Below are 16,517 nucleotides of genomic sequence, written 5' to 3' on the forward strand. Positions count from 1 at the left end.
GATGGTTCTATTTATAGCCTCACAACACTGACCACAGAAGACAACAACAGCATGAGAGGCCCCATTGTGTCCCAATGGGAGAATCACCCACTCAGTCAAGAGTCAGCCGAGAGGGCATTCACAACCCTCATCCAACCAAGCATGTCTTTCTTTCCCTCTCTCGTCCCTCTCTCTGATTGGCACAGACTCCTCCAGCCAGGGTGAGTCAGAGAGCGGGAGCTTCCAGCCAATCAGAGCCCAGGACAGTGGCTGAGGCTGTTGTGAGCCAGGATTGACAATAGCAGGGTTGTGAGGAGGTGGAGAGGGACAATGGGATGGTTGTGAAGAGGTGGTGTGGAGGGCTGAAGACTCAGCTCAGTGTCTTATTGTGAGAGCCTGCATTGTCTGGGGTGCCTTTGGAAAAGTCCCAAAGTCCCAAATTTCTTCCCCTGGAGGTAATATTGCATAACATGGCAAATGGGAAAACTGAGGAATAGAGTTATGCATGTCTACCTACTGGTTAGTAGGCTAGAGGTTATGGCCAACCGTGATATTATCACGGTATATGGGTCAATGACTATTAGGCTGATCCTAGTTCATGTTTTTCTTAGAACCATTGTAAAGAAGAAACAGATATTGTAATAGTTTGAACTATAGCTAACTGTTGAAGCGAATGCTAACATGGACAACATCACACAGTCTCTCCATATGTGCAGTGAGCAAAGGCCCCGTTGCTTAGTTCATCATAGATAATTACACTCCTTGTAATAAAGCTATTGAAAATGTCAACACAATAAAACAAGCAGATGTTATCATGTGCAGGAGTCATTTTCGATACTGAAAAACAATATATGCAGAAAGGAAATAATGATGATCACGTTATCCTCCTCTTTCCCTGCAGATGTTCACACAGCTGCATGGGCATCTGTTGTAACACATACTGTTGTACACACACAGTTTGAACTCTTACCGTAAATGACTTACACCCCACCCCTTAAGGCTTGCCTTTCCCAAACTCACCCAGGAGAAACAGCAGGTAACATTGAGTTGGCCTTCATCCATGTGATCACAACCATGTCTCTTCCCAAGACGCCTGCCCCTCCTATCTCAGAGAGTTTACAGAAAAACACAATTACACATTGGCACAAGACAAGTACAAACACTGATAAAATAGAATAGAGATCTTCAGAAAGACATATTATAAAAAGGCTTGTTGAATCCAATCTCTATTGTAAACAGAGGTGGGACTGATGAAGCACATTGTTCTGTTATAATGATTTTATTACATGGGAGGGTGGTACAGCACATTGAATATACAACTGGATGTGTGCATTCAATAACCATGTTTTCTGTGTCCTTCTTGCACACATTCATCCGTCTTCCCTCTTGGATAACCTGGGAGTGTTTTAGAGTAAGGTGTGGCAGTGGCATCATGTACTCTCATAGGTGTTACGAGAAACACTCACTACGTGGAACCCCACTGGGCTGCAGTCAATGCCAAATGCCACAGGAGCTGAGGTCCAAACTCTACCACAATGATGCATTAAACCAAAACCAACCTGACCAGAGCTAGCAGAGACAGAATATAATGTATGAGGGAGGTGGCAGTTTGGGAGTGTTAACGTTGCCAGTAACTGTTTTCCTCTGTTAAGGTCTGTTCCCATGGATACTGACAAAAAGGCAGACTCAATAATAGTTTTTAAATACTTTAAAGTTACCAGAAAGACAGACATTATATGGGCATCATTCAGGATACGAAATAAAGCAGTGGCAAGCCACAGCCTCAAGTTTCAGCATGGGCTCTGGATAATTCGATTGTCATGTGTCTGTCTGTCATGTGTCTGTCAAGTGTCATGTAAAATCATGACAATAATGTGCAGTTTATGAGTTTGTGTGCTGACATAACACAGTGATCAGTTATCCTCTAGCCTCGTGAGAAGTTGGACCACAGGCCTAAACATGACAACAGTATATTCTTAACAAATATATGTGCTGACTGTGCCATTCACATTAAATACATGTTGCCGCAGGTTGCTGTTTCTGGTTTGTTCCAAGGCGGTAAATGTGTTGAAAGCTTAACCCAGCCCCTTCGCTCCAGCACAGCTCTACTAACCTGTGTGAATGAGGGTGCCAAGAATTGTGATATCAACACAACACAGACATTCTAGGTTTGAATATGCTTAAGATGAGGGATATGGATTTTTCAAGTAAGCTCCTGATGCATGTATGAGTTAGTGAGACAAAGCGGTACATTTTCACTGTCATGTTTTTGAACCACAATGGGATCTGCAGGTTTGAGCCGTGTTTGTGTGGGTGATGGAAAGATTACACACAAGAGACAAAGGCACCCTTCTCATCAACCAAAGCTGGAGCACTGTGAGGGAATCACATTTCCCTCCTCTCAAAATCCACTGAGTTGGGATGGGGAGTAAACAGAAACTGATCTGCAGAAACACAAATCAAATGTGGTTTATTGGGACAAACTAAGGGTCAAATTCAACCTGAGCACTGGAGCAATTTATTGAACACGATTCTGCTTGTAGCCTGGCTTATCTTCCCATTGTTTGACATTGCCTTTGAATCCAATCTATGATGAAAAGAATAGAACTCGTGGCAAGATTCCAAATGAAACCCATCTGCAGCACAAAAAGTTCTAACACAGCAGGCTAGATGGAGTTGTTCATTATATTAGTTACAGGTAGAAGGTGTATTTTAGGTGACGGAGAGTGGCAAAAAAACCATTCTCACACAGTCAATCAGCTCACACAGACAGGGTGCCAGTTACAATGACTCTGCTCTGTGTGACACTGACCGGTGGCGAAACCAATTAAGCCACAACAGTTGAGGAGAGAAAGGTTGACCCCCTATGATCCTCGACTCCTGGGACAAATTGTATCCCTTTCTGAGCAGTCATGAAAGACAAACAGCGCATTCGGAAAGTATTCAAAAACCCTTCCCTTTTTACACATTTTGTTACGTTACAATCTTATTCTAAAATTGATTAAATAAAACATTTTCCTCATCAATCTACACACAATACCCCATAATGACAAAATGAAAACAGGTTTTTAAGACATTTTTGAAAACAGAAATACCTTATTTACATAAGTATTCAGACCCTTTGCTATGAGATTTGAAATTGAGCTCAGGTGCATCCTGTTTCCATTGATCATCCTTGAGATGTTTCTACAACTTGATTGGAGTTCCTCTGTGGTAAATTCAATTGATTGGACATGATTTTGAAAGGCACACACTTGTAAATTCCCACAGTTGACAGCGCATGTCAGAGCAAAATCCAAGCCATGATGTTGAAGGAATTGTCCATAGAGCTCAGAGATAGGATTGTGTCGAGGCACAGATCTGGGGAAGGGTATAAAAAATATCTGCAGCATTGAAGGTGCTGGGGCGGCAGGGTAGCCTAGTGGTTAGAGCATTGGACTAAATATCTGCAGCATTGAAGGTGCTGGGGCGGCAGGGTAGCCTAGTGGTTAGAGCATTGGACTAGACCAATCAACCAAAAGGTTCAAGTTCAAATCCCTGAGCTGACGAGGTACAAAATCTGTTGTTCTGCCCCTGAACAGGCAGTTAACCCACTGTTCCTAGGCCGTCATTGAAAATAAGAATTTGTTCTTAACTGACTTGCCTAGTAAAATACATTTTAAAAAAAGGTCCCCAAGAACACAGTGGCCTCCATCATTCTTAATTGGAAGAAGTTTGGAAACACCAAGACTCTTCCTAGAGCTGGCTGCCTGGCCAAACTAGGCAATCGGGGGAGAAGGGCCTAGGTCAGGGAGGTGACCAAGAACCCAAGTTTCTCTGTGTAGATGGGAGAACCTTATAGAAGGACAACCATCTCTGCAGCACTCCACCAATCAGAACTTTATAGTAGAGTGGTCAGACGGTAGCCACTCCTCAGTAAAATGCAAGACAGGCGGGTTGGAGTTTGGCCTGAATGCCAAGCGTCACGTCTGAAGGAAACCTGGCACCATCCCTACTGTGAAGCATGGTGGTGGCAGCATCATGCTGTGGGGATGTTTTTCAGTGGCAAGGACTGGGAAACTAGTCAGGATCGAGGGAAAGCTCACCGAAGCAAAGTACAGAGCAATCCGTGATGAAAACCTGCTGCTGAGCACTCAGGACCTCAGACTGGGGTAAAGGTTCACCTTCCAATAGGACAATGATCCCTAAGCACACAGCCAAGACAACGCAGGAGTGGCTTCGGGACAAGCCTCTGAATGTGCTTGCGTGGCCCAGCATTGGACTTGAACCCGATCGAAAATCTCTGTAGAGAAAATAGCTGTGCAGTAACGCTCCCCATCCAACCTGACAGAGCTTGAGAAGATATACTACTATACCCAAGATGGCATAGCATGGGACACTGTAAAGTCCAAGGAGAATAAGAGTACCTCCTCCCAGCTGCCCACTGCACTGAGGATAGGAAACACTGTCAACACCGATAAATCTACGATAATCGAGAATTTCAATAAGCATTTTTCTACGGCTGTTTTGTCACCAAAGCCCCATATACTACCCACCACTGTGACCTGTATGCTCTCGTTGGCTGCCGTCGCTTCATAGTCATCGCCAAACCCACTGGCTCCAGGTCATCTATACGTTTTTGATAGGTAAAGCCCTGCCTTATCTCAGCTGACTGGGCATCACAGCAGCACCCACCCGTAGCACAGGCTCCAGCAGGTATATTTCACTGGTCATCCCCAAAGCAAACTCCTGCTTTGGTTGCCTTTCCTTCCTGTTCTCTGCTGCCAACGACTGTAACTAATTGCAAAAATCACTGAAGCTGGAGTCTTATATCTCCCTCACTAACTTTAGGCATCAGCTTACCGATCATCTCACCTGTATACAGCCCATCTGTAAATAGCCCACCCAACTACCTCATCCCCACATTGTTATTTATTTATTTGCTCCTTTGCACCCCAGTATCTCTACTTGCACATTCATCTTCTGCACATCTATCACTCTAGTATTTATTTGCTAAATTGTAATTATTTCACCACTATGGCCTGTTTTTTGCCTTACCTCCCTAATCTTACTACATATGCACACACTGTATATAGATTTTTTTCAATTGTGTTTATCCCATGTGTTACTCTGTGTTGTTTGTGTCGCACTGCTTTGCACTGCTTTGCTTTATATTGTCCAGGTCGCAGTTGAAAATGAGAACTTGTTCTCAGCTTGCCTACCTGGTTAAATAAAGAATATAATAACGTTTTTTTTTTTTTAAAGACCTGCAGAGAAGAATGGGAGAAACTCCCCAAATACAGGTGTGCCAAGCATGTAGTGTCATACCCAAGACTAGAGGCTGTAATCACTGCCAGAGGTGATTCAACAAAGTACTGAGTAAAGTGTCTGAATACTTAAGTGAATGTGATTTTTCAGTTTTTTTTTAATACATTTGCAAACATTTCTAAAAACTTGTTTTTGCTTTGTCATTATTGTGTGTAGATTGACGAGAAAAACAACAACAATTTTATCAATTTTAGAATAAAGCTGTAACATAATGAAATGTGGAAAAAGTCAAGGGGTCTGAATACTTTCTGAATGTACTGTAAATAAGATGAGAAAGGCAATATCGCTGCTAAAATTGGAATACAATGAATTATTAATTTTAACTGATAAATTCAAATTAAATAAGACTCGTGGGGTACATTAAATAAATTGATAACAATGAACTTAGTAAAGGAGTTGCCTTCCAACAATACAAAATATAGCTGAGAAATATTTGCTTTCATCTAAAATTATTCAAACAAAACGTCCCTAGCTCTCACACGGATGAGCTTTATACAACAGGAATGCTGCTGGAATGAGGCTGAGGGGGGCCTTTAGCTCCCAGTTCTCTCAGAGGAACTAACGCGTCAGCATGCCCAAATATGGAACGCGGATTTTCTCCTCAGAACGAAGTACTCGATCCCATCAATATATATATATATATATAGTTAATACATGGTATACATTATGTGGTCTCCTCCACGGTTACGTTAACCCCACCGCGACATTGTTCATTACATTTGCACACGGAACAATTAAATATAATTTCAGCTGAACATTAGGCTAATAGCTATCTCCGCTACATCCAATTCATCAAACAAACTTCCTGTAAAATTAACAAGTGAATTGCAACTCATCTTAAAGACCTACAAAATATAGTGTCCACATAATATGTAGGCCTAGGAAGCGCAGCTCAGCGTCTGATGGACAATGCCTATCAATTTGGAACAATGTAACAACGTGGACCGTGCAACATCACAATAACGTACTCTACTGTAGTTACAATGTAACAGTCAGATCACAAAACAACATATCAACAGCCTACGAACATGTTGACAAATGAGTCTAAACCTCGTTGTGCATTAGTCTGCACAGCGATTTCAATGAAGTAGGTGAAGAATGTATCTAAGTATATTCTTAATACAGCCCTTGATTCACTGTTCACTTTTCTTGCCTACATGAGCGTGTCAACGATCGGTTTTACAATCGAAGTGGTTCCTGGCAAACGCGTCATAACCCTGACGTTATGTTGTTGGGCGTGCACAAATAGTTTCTATCCAATCAATTCCCTTTGCCAATCTTGACAGCATGTGTGTGGGCTGATTCGTTTTGCATGGCCAGTGCACCGGGTGGATGGAGATTTCGTTTATGGACCAATGGAATAGTCTAAAATAAATAGACTCCGCTCACCCGGGGCACCGGGCCATGCAACACGAACTCGCCCAATGTTTGGTGTGTATATAAAACGGCATGTTACTAGCTGCTCACGCAGAGTGAATTTATCACATAGAACAACATACCGGGAACGCAACCTTATGTATGGGTATAAAGTTTTGTGTTTTCTTATACAAGGTTGAAAAAGACAGTTCAAGACATTGAATCACGTCAATACTGCGGTCATTCATCTGTTGACAGCCTTCGTGGACCACTGCTCTGTTCTACAGCTTGGATTTTCCCTCACACTTTTAGAAGTGAAATAATTTTTAGTTTTGAACTTGGGCCATTGCTGAAAAAGATCTTTGCTGAAAAAGAAGACCGGTGCTTGCGTTGATGCGTAGCCTACTTTTTGCTGACGCCGTCATTTGTTGACCAATATCCTGAGACTGTTTAAACAACTGGTAAGCTCCCTTTCCTACGACTTTATGTCTACAAAAATGGAGCAGCCTTTTTATCATGACGACTCTTTTCTCTCGGCTTACGGCCACTCTGATGCTGCATTGCACGACTACAAACACCTAAAGCAGAATATGAATTTGAACATGACAGAGCCATATCGCAACCTCAAGTCTGACTTGTACCAGGCAGCGCACCAGGACGTCGGGTCACTGAAGCTTGCTTCCCCCGAACTCGAAAGGCTTATCATCCAAAACAGTAACGGTATAATTACTACTCCCACCCCAGGCCAGTACTTCTACAACCGGAGCATCACCGATGAGCAGGAGGGCTTTGCGGAGGGCTTCGTGAAAGCCCTGGATGAGCTCCACAAGATAAACCATATGCCCATAGCCCCGCCCAACGTGTCTATTGGAGCGGGTGGTGTGACGACCTGTTCGGCGGCGGCCTCTAGTGTCTTCGGCTCCTCCCTGCAGCCCGAGCCTCCAATCTACACAACACTGAACGCTTATTGCCCAAACACTAACCTCTCTTCCGCATCCAGTTACCCCAGTACCACCATCAACTACTTACCGCCGCTTCACCAGCAGAGCCATCACCAACAGACCTCGACGCACGCGTCACACCCCTTTCAGTACTCTCTACCTGGCGCTGGGGTCCATCCACAGCGCCTTGTGGCTTTCAAAGAAGAACCACAAACCGTCCCTGATCTACACAGCAGCGACGGTTCCCCGCCAATGTCTCCAATCGACATGGAAAACCAAGAGATAATCAAGGCCGAGCGGAAGAGGCTTAGAAACCGACTAGCAGCAACCAAATGCCGGCGCCGCAAACTGGAGCGCATCTCCCGACTGGAGGACAAGGTGAAAGTTCTGAAGTCGGACAATGCTGGGCTCTCTAATACGGCGACTGTGCTTCGTGAACAAGTCGCCCAGCTCAAACAGAAAGTCCTGACACATGTAAGCAGCGGCTGTCAGCTGATGTTGACGAGCAAAATGGAGGCATTTTAAATGGCGAGGGCATTACGCAGAGTAATTCATGATTTAGACGTGACAACACTGGAGGAATGTTCTACATGAACCGCACTGCAATAAGCCATATAACGGCAGGCTATTGTTAGTAATGACAATACGGTCGCAGGCTGTGCAGGCTGCTCTCATTTCGGGTAAAAGACTGACAGAAATGGTACTTCCGGATGCTGGACACCGCACAAGGGACCATATCATCCAAATACATGACAACAGGAACAGCATCTAGACGGAACATAGACACTAACACTGAGTGACTAGAAAAACAAACCGGAGACCACTTGATAGGTTGGTTTGCTTAGGTATCAAATGGAAATGGTATTGTATTATCAAATGGAAATGGTATTGTTTGTAATTTTGCATATCGTCATGCAATGCTGCATTCATTAAATGTGTAAGTTATTTTGTTTGCCAGGTTGATCCTGACAAATTAATATTTTGTCATGTTTACGATGTCTTTTTTTTATTTGTGCAATGTATATTTAAGTAAAGTCTCTTTTCAAAAAGATTTTGGCTTCATGTTTGTCTGTCGGTGTCATTATGCCATCCATGGTGTTTGATAAATGCTATTTAGAAATTGTTGGTCGTTGAAGTAGGGTATATGCACAGAGGCTTTTAGACATTTACTGAAGCCTAGTGTTATGCCTAAACAACCTAAAGCGTGTGACTTAAATAGGTTTAGTTCATGCTACTTTACAGTGATAAATTCTATGCAATCGATGCCATTAGACTACATTCAGCGCCTTCATTTCCAGAACGTCAGCGCGTTGCGTTACCTTTCCTTTACGCACAGCGTGTCCATATAGGGACATTTTTGGTTGCGATTACGTCACTGTGAGCGAAGATTTCTGGGAACTCCCGCCTTCCTTGCAAATTGGTTTCATTCCACTTCATCTAACACTATCAATAAAATGGTTTGGCTTAGCGGAATTTCCAATATTATTATTGAAACTAAACTGGCGCATAGGGTAATTAAGAACTGCGATAAGGAGCATGACAAGGGAAACAAACTTTGACCAGATATGGACTTGGTACAGTCATTTCGCAAGGGTTAACAAATGACTACAAAGTTCAGCCACTAACTTTTCTTGGCTATTTTAAATTACAGTATATTACTACATTTTTCTTATGGCATGAAGTGGTCTACCACTAGACAAAAATATTCAGTCATCCCATATTCAAGGTGTCTGTCCTCAGTCCATCAATTATCTGGTTGGATCATCTACTTGTATACAGACTGATGTCCAATGGCCACCAGCTCATTCTTGGCACATTGTTTCCCATGATGCCCAGCCAGGGTAAGTAAACATGGTGGTTGGTAACACACCACAGTTAAGACAGATTCGGGTCTTATATTTGAATGAGCGCACATGGAAGGAAGTGACAGTGGCCTTTGGAATGCCGGGGGTGTTTAAAGTTGCCACACCGCTTGGCAGAGCAGTAGAAGTGAGTGGGCATCTGGTGTGTGAGAGCATCTGTGTGTATGGTTGGGTTGGCATTGCCAAGGACAAGAACATTGTGGGGACATGAGAGAAATATGTGAGGCCCTGTTCTCTTTGAATTGAGTCAGGGATATGGGAAAAGTCCTATTAAAGTCTAGTTAATTGAGGATTAGTCATCATACATGAACTTCTTATCCAAACAGTTTTTTTTTTATTCAAGCCCTTCAAAGTTGGCAACAGTTGCAACTCCTGTTGTTTTGCAGTCTTTGGCAGACAGAGGAGTTATTGAGTATGCACAAGCTGTTCTCAGGAAACCAGGAGGGGAATTCTGTCCTGTTAAGCAGTTAATGATGTAGGCTACCGCAGCCAGCTAGGCAAACAACCCAGCCAGCCTGCTCTCCACAACCTTCAGCACACTTGAGAAGAAAATAAAATAAAACCACTTCAAAAGAATCACTGAACGCTGGGGTTTTGACACACTTTCTCACCTCAGCTGTTTTGGAGAGAGAAATCTTTTTTTATTTTTTTTATGCCCCAATATGGAAAATATCAGCTACGACACCTACGTGTATTCCATTTGTGTATCTTTCAGTTTAAATAGTCCTACTAGTATTCAGAAAAACAAGTGCAGTTTCTGTGTTTTAGTAAAAGATGTATTTATTTTTTATTTTGTTATAACACATACATAATTAAAATGTGATAGTCAAGAGCTAAGGTGTCCTATTTGAACCCTTCTCTCTCCTATAACAATTTCTTGTACTCTTCTATTGTTTTCACTTCTTAACACATTGGTGGGAACGTAAATGTTCCATTGCCAGATGGAACAATGTTTTTTGGATACTTGATTTCTCAGATCCCACCAAGGGGGAAATACATAAAAACATGATGTTAACATGGCTATTTATGTATAGGCCTACACAATATGTATAAATACACACGCACAACCTGCCCATTTCAGCTTCTCGCTACCACAGCCCACAACCATCAGTGTCTGTGGGAACATCTGTGATGCAGGTGATGATGTATGAAGATCTGGGGTGGGTTTATTTTCCTCCTCTCTAGCCCCCTTTCACTCCTACAGGCCTCACTCTCTTGCTCCATCTCCCACATTTCTCTCGCATCATACATATTCCTCCCACCTCACCATGGCCATCTGAGCTTCTTTCAATAATTACATAACTCATTTCAGAGACATTTAGGCCTACGTAGGACAATGCAGATTGAATGGGCTTTTGCATGCTGAATGTGTATGTAAAGGCGACATAGACGATTCCTATTGAAGACCTAAAACACTACTACAAGCTTTTTCCATCTATCTCAAACCGAGAGAGGTAATCCCATAATCTTTTAAAGACAGTCAATTTGTGATAAGTAGGAGTATACATAATGTCTGGTTTCTCAGTCCCATGTGTCACCAGAGGAGTGAGTTAAGTTGTAATAGAATGGAGTTGACATGCAGTGTAAAGTGTGCAGCTCAACATGAATGACCTCTGGAACACAGGGAACAGATTATAACCTATTCTGAGACATGCAGGGCTCACTATCACCCTGGGAGATACAAGAAGCAGTTTGGTCATAACAAGTGGGGTCATTCAAAAATAGAGGATGTTTATAATATATTATAATATAAAATCTTTAAAAGGGCAACTACACTTCCTGATCTGGCCTCGTTTTAGATGAGGTTAATTAAGAAATGCTAACGGCCATGACTGAATTCAAAGTATGAGTTGATATCAGGGTGTGGTTTGATGTGTGTGTGTTCGCAGGTGGGATGAGTTAACCAAACTATTTTGCCAATTAGCTTCAGCCGACTGGTGTCCGACTGTGGCAAGGTTGGTTAGGGCAAATTGTGTAATTTATTGACAGTCCCCAATGTAAATGTGAATATTTTCATGTTGTACACCTTTTAGTTCTCGTCATGCTTTACATTTTTGTATTATCATTTCTACAATTTATAGTTGGTTTGAGGTGTTTAAGTCATTGAAATTTGCAGCTATTGGAATTTTATCATATTGTCCCATGTACATTGTGTAATTTAGCAATGGTCTCCAACTAGCCCCATTGGTACAGTTAATCCAAAGTCAACCCAAGCACAGTCATGACAATCGGGGTCACATGCAGCTGCACTCCTAATGAATGATTACTTGTGTGCTGCCAGCTGTGGGCAGGATTGAAACAAACAACCTTCGTTTACATTGTGATGCAGTCATGCCCACAAGTCCCACAAAACTCAGTTTTGGATGAGACTACGACCAAAATGATTCTATTTACACATTATACTACATTTAGACAGCAGAATAAATGTATCTGACTCGATGCCACAGGCTGTTTTCTAAATGAGAAGTTGTTTTTTAGGGGCAGTTGCTCTTTAAAACTATTTTGTTTGTATCATATCAATAAACAAAACCAGTGTTCCAGAAAAACAGAGACATTGCTTGTTGAATGTGTGCATAGCACCATCTAGTGGTTGGTAACTAAAGCTTACTATTAACTCTATACCAGTGTTAATGTCATACTCCAATAGAAAAGTACTGAATAAAACACTTGGTTTTAAATTATATTTTCTTTAAAAAGGCAAAAGCAACTTCCAAATGCCTCATCACTACAAAACTAGAGAAAAATGTAGCTATAAATTCTGTTTTTTTTTTATTAACATTCAAGTTCATCAACAAAATACTCACATAGCACTGTTTGAATTCTCACAAAACACATCCCCACTGACAGTGTAGTTTACACAGAATCAATGCGATCAGCAGACTCAGTCAGTCAGCGATCCAGCTAACAGTAAGTGCTCAGTTAGTACCCTGTATAAATGTAGCACCTCTAAGGAGGTGTGGATGGATCAGTTCTGTTTGGAGAAAAACTCCTTGCTCTTCTGGACGTTTGGGACGATGGTGTCTCTCCCTGGTCTCCATCCTGCTGGGCACACTGTAAAGAGAAACATCAAGTCACACATCTGCCCTGTGAACATACAGTGTATATCAAACACATTTGCTCACTAAATGTACTGTATATTCTAATAAGAATGGGAACTGAGCTGAAGAGGGGCTAGAGGTCAAGTAGCACTAGAGTGCATACAATGGAGGTCTATTGGTGCCTAACAATATGAGTTTCCTGCCATGTCCTGAGATGTCTGCACATCCTACTCTAAATGCCCAACTTGTTCTCTGTCCCCTCCTCCTCTCATCCTCTCCAAACTTGTCAGTGTGCTGGAAGGCCTGCACCAGGTGCAGTGTCTCATCCACAGAGCACCCCACTGGCAGGTCGTTGATGGGGATCTGTCTCGGGATGCCCTTGTCATCAATCACAAACAGACCTCTGGGCAGTTTGGAGGAAGGTTAGAACAGGTTTAGGGCTGAGCACTTTATAAAGGTCAGGAAATGGGCAGTGAGTGAGTGAGTGAGTGAGTGAGTGTGAGAGTGAGTGAGTGAGTGAGTGAGTGAGTGAGTGAGTGAGTGAGTGTGAGAGTGAGAGTGAGAGAGAGAGAGAGAGAAAATAGGATTATAAGACTTGTCCCAGAGCTTGGTAACAGACCTGTAGGCTATGCCCTCATCCTCCTTCAGCACTCCGTAGTCCCTGGAGATGGCCTGGGGGGGGGGTCAGCCAGCGGAGAGATCTTCATAGGGCCCAGACCTTGGTCTTTCCTCTCTGTGTTGATCCTGCACAGGAGGGGGAGAAAGACCTGGACAGCGCATGAAACATGAACTTCAGATAAGAGTTTGGTAGAGATAAAGCTAGTATTAAACATTAAACTGTTCTTCTATCAATCTACTGCATTCCAAACATTGTAAGATAAAACGTGTAGTCTACAATAGCCTAATAAAATAACACTGCAGTTCACACAGCCAACAACCAAACTAGCTTAGGTTGTCTGATCTATTACCCCTCTCTACAGTCTAGCCTACTCCACCTTGTCTGTCAGCAGTTTGATAGTGTCAGTTTGACTGTCAGTAGAGTGTAGAGGTACACATGCTATTGCTACTTTCTTAGGTCACCGCCACACAAGTAATAAGAAATAGTACAGGTGTCTGAGTTTGTGTCAAAGAAAGTGCACAATCAAGTGGCAACAGATCGTGGAAAATGTATAGCACAGTTTCTAAACCGAGACACAACATCGCGAGACTTCCTGGAAAATTGAGTACTTTTGGGTGTCAGAGAAAATGTATGGAGTAAAAAGTACATTATTTTCGTTTGGAATGTAGTTAAGTGAAAAGTAGCAAACGTCGCCCCCCCAAAAAAAAAAAAGTAAAGTACAGATACCCCAACAAAAACTACTTAAGTAGTACTTTAAAGTACTTTACACCACTGCCTCCATTTTCGTTTGGAATGTAGTTAAGTAAAGTAGCCCCCCAAAAAAAGTAAAGTACAGATACCCCAACAAAAACTACTTAAGTAGTACTTTAAAGTACTTTACACCACTGCCTCCAAGGTTCACCCATGGCTGCCCAGTCATGTGAAATCTATAGATAGGCCCTAATGATGTTATTTCAATTGATTTTAACTCAGTAACATTTTTAACATTTCTGCATGTTGTGTTTATATTTTTGTTAAGTATAGTTCACATTTCAGAAAAATGTCTGAGTTTCCTAGTTCCGACCAGCAAGTGAACATGGCATTTCATGTATAACTATAGACCGGGATGTGCACCCATCAAGGATTCATGCTTCGAACACACCATGTCATTGCATTTTGGTACACCAGGATTCATCAAATCAAGTCAAACTTTATTAGTCACATGTGCCGAGAACAACAACTGTACAAAAGGGAGGGGGGTCAATGTAAATTGTCTGGTGGCGACAATTACATTAATTTCCAATGAAACGCTGCGTTTGCCTTGCAGCATTGCGTTGCAGAGGCAGTTGCAGTGCGTTCGGTGTGGTGCATATGCTGGATTTATCGAACGTATGCGTCAAACTGTATGCGTTGACAGAAATGGTAGCAGAAGCTGAATGTTGAACTTTTGTTGCATACATATCCAGATGATGTTGTTAACTATTTTGCGCAAAAGCGTCAGAAAGACTGCCATCCGATTTTTGTGAACTCAGTGCGGTTCGCTTATTATTTTGTGTAGTGTGAATACTCCAAAGGACCTCAAAGAAAGCGAACCGAACTCGTTGGTCTGAGTTCAGGTTCGCTTAAATTTTATAGTCCTGTTCCCATTTTTTAGGACAATGTGAACACAAAGCTCCCCAGGATCGCTTGACATACACTAGACTACTGGACCACCGATTCCCCTGTCATAACCAATCACATTGATGCCACGAAAGACAGAAGATGATGATGTGCAGGTTCGCAGAAAAACGTGCTATTTTTCGATGTTGATTAGCGATTGTCGAGAATGCACAGAAATGTCAAAATTGTGCGCGCTAACCAAGGTTGCCAGGTGCACGGTGTTTCCTCCACACATTGGTGCGGCTGGCTTCCGGGTTGGATGTGCGCTGTGTTAAGAAGTAGTGCGGCTTGGTTGGGTTGTGTATCGGAGGACGCATGACTTTCAACCTTCGTCTCTCCCGAGCCCGTACGGGAGTTGAAGCGATGAGACAAGATAGTAACAATTGGATACCACGAAATTGGGGAGAAAAGGGGGTCAAATTAAAAAACAAAAAACAAAAAATAGTGTCTTCTGACTACAATTATTATGTATCATCTTTTAGGACAGACACTTCAAAACCTTATTCCATGTGATTTATTTTTGGACTCTATTTTGTTGTTGCCATTTATGAATGCGTAATTCAACGTGTTTCTATGGGCTATAGTAGTAAAGGCCAAATTCAATATACAATTCTAAATCAAATATCAAATAGCTAAATGATCCATGGTATCAGCGGCTTAGACCTTTAAGCAATAAAGCATAGACAGGCCTAATGATTTTGAACAATGATTTGACAAGCAATGTATTCTACTGCTGGAGTTCAATGACACTGCCCCTTGACAATATTTTTAATAAAGCGCAAAGGGAAAAAAACAGGCCTGTCAGAGTCTACAGACCCGCTGTGTAAAATGATATAGAGCTACAGGTAACTGGCAGAATAAAGGAAACACCACCCACATAAAGTGTCTTAATAGGGCGTTGGGCACCACGAGCCAGAACAGCTTCAATAAACCTTGGCAAAGATTATACAAGTGTCTGGATCTCTATTGGAGGGATGCAACACCATTCTTCCACAAGAAAGTCCATCATTTGGTGTTTTGTTGACTGTGGTGGAAAATGCTGTCTCAGGCATCACTCCATAATCTCCCATAAGTGTTCAATTTGGGATGAGATCTGTTGACTGAGAAGGCCATGGCATATGATTTCCATCATTTTCATGCTAATCAAACCATTCATTGACTACTCGTGCCCTGTGGATAGGGGCATTGTCATCCTATGGGGGAATAGCTATGCTATCCAAAATAATGGCCTGCCCAGAATGATGGGATGTTAAAATGCTTAATTAACTCAGGAACCACACCTGTGTGGAAGTATCTGCTTTCAATATCCTTTGAATCCCTCATTTATTCAAGTGTTTCCATTATTTTGGCAGTTGCTTGTACATATTTATATTCTCCCCGTAATGTACTGTACATGGGCAGAAACATGATCTATCAATCCTAGGAATTATACAGAAGAACGAAGGGAGTGTGCCTTGATAATAGGCAGGAGAATTGGAGAGGGTGGAGCAGGCTGCAATTGCACACACACATACACACGCGCGCACACACACGCACGTATGCACGCGCACACACACACACACACACACACACACACACACACACACACACACACACACACACACACACACACACACACACACACACACAAACTACTAATTTGAGTGTCACAAAAACAACCATATTGATGGCTTTAACCTCTGATGTGGTGCCTTTGTAATTTGAACAATGCATATACTATTTTTATTCACTCCCATAATCAAACTGTCAAGCTGTCTGCCTGCTTGAGCTGGACTGG

General features: G+C 42.3%; 2 protein-coding genes and 1 pseudogene across 6 annotated transcripts in view; 1 reads left to right on the forward strand and 2 right to left on the reverse strand.

Moving 5' to 3' along the window:
- Nucleotides 1-16,517, reverse strand: part of LOC112219368 (guanine nucleotide exchange factor VAV2) — a 1,336,992-nt gene that overhangs the window by 828,978 nt on the left and 491,497 nt on the right. The gene's annotated exons all lie outside the window — the stretch shown is intronic.
- On the forward strand, nucleotides 6,745-8,634 carry LOC112226315 (transcription factor jun-B). The gene has a single exon (XM_024390729.2). It carries the CDS (start codon nucleotides 7,128-7,130, stop codon nucleotides 8,106-8,108), a length of 981 nt encoding a protein of 326 aa, XP_024246497.1. The 5' UTR covers nucleotides 6,745-7,127; the 3' UTR covers nucleotides 8,109-8,634.
- LOC112226316 lies at nucleotides 12,192-13,470 on the reverse strand (annotated as a pseudogene).

The sequence above is a fragment of the Oncorhynchus tshawytscha genome, linkage group LG20 (assembly GCF_018296145.1).
Source record: "Oncorhynchus tshawytscha isolate Ot180627B linkage group LG20, Otsh_v2.0, whole genome shotgun sequence".
In the NCBI taxonomy this organism is placed as follows: domain Eukaryota; kingdom Metazoa; phylum Chordata; class Actinopteri; order Salmoniformes; family Salmonidae; genus Oncorhynchus; species Oncorhynchus tshawytscha.

Coding starts and splice junctions, on each gene's coding strand:
- LOC112226315 (XM_024390729.2), top strand. CDS start 7,128: ATGTCTACAAAAATGGAGCAGCCTTTTTATCATGACGACTCTTTTCTC.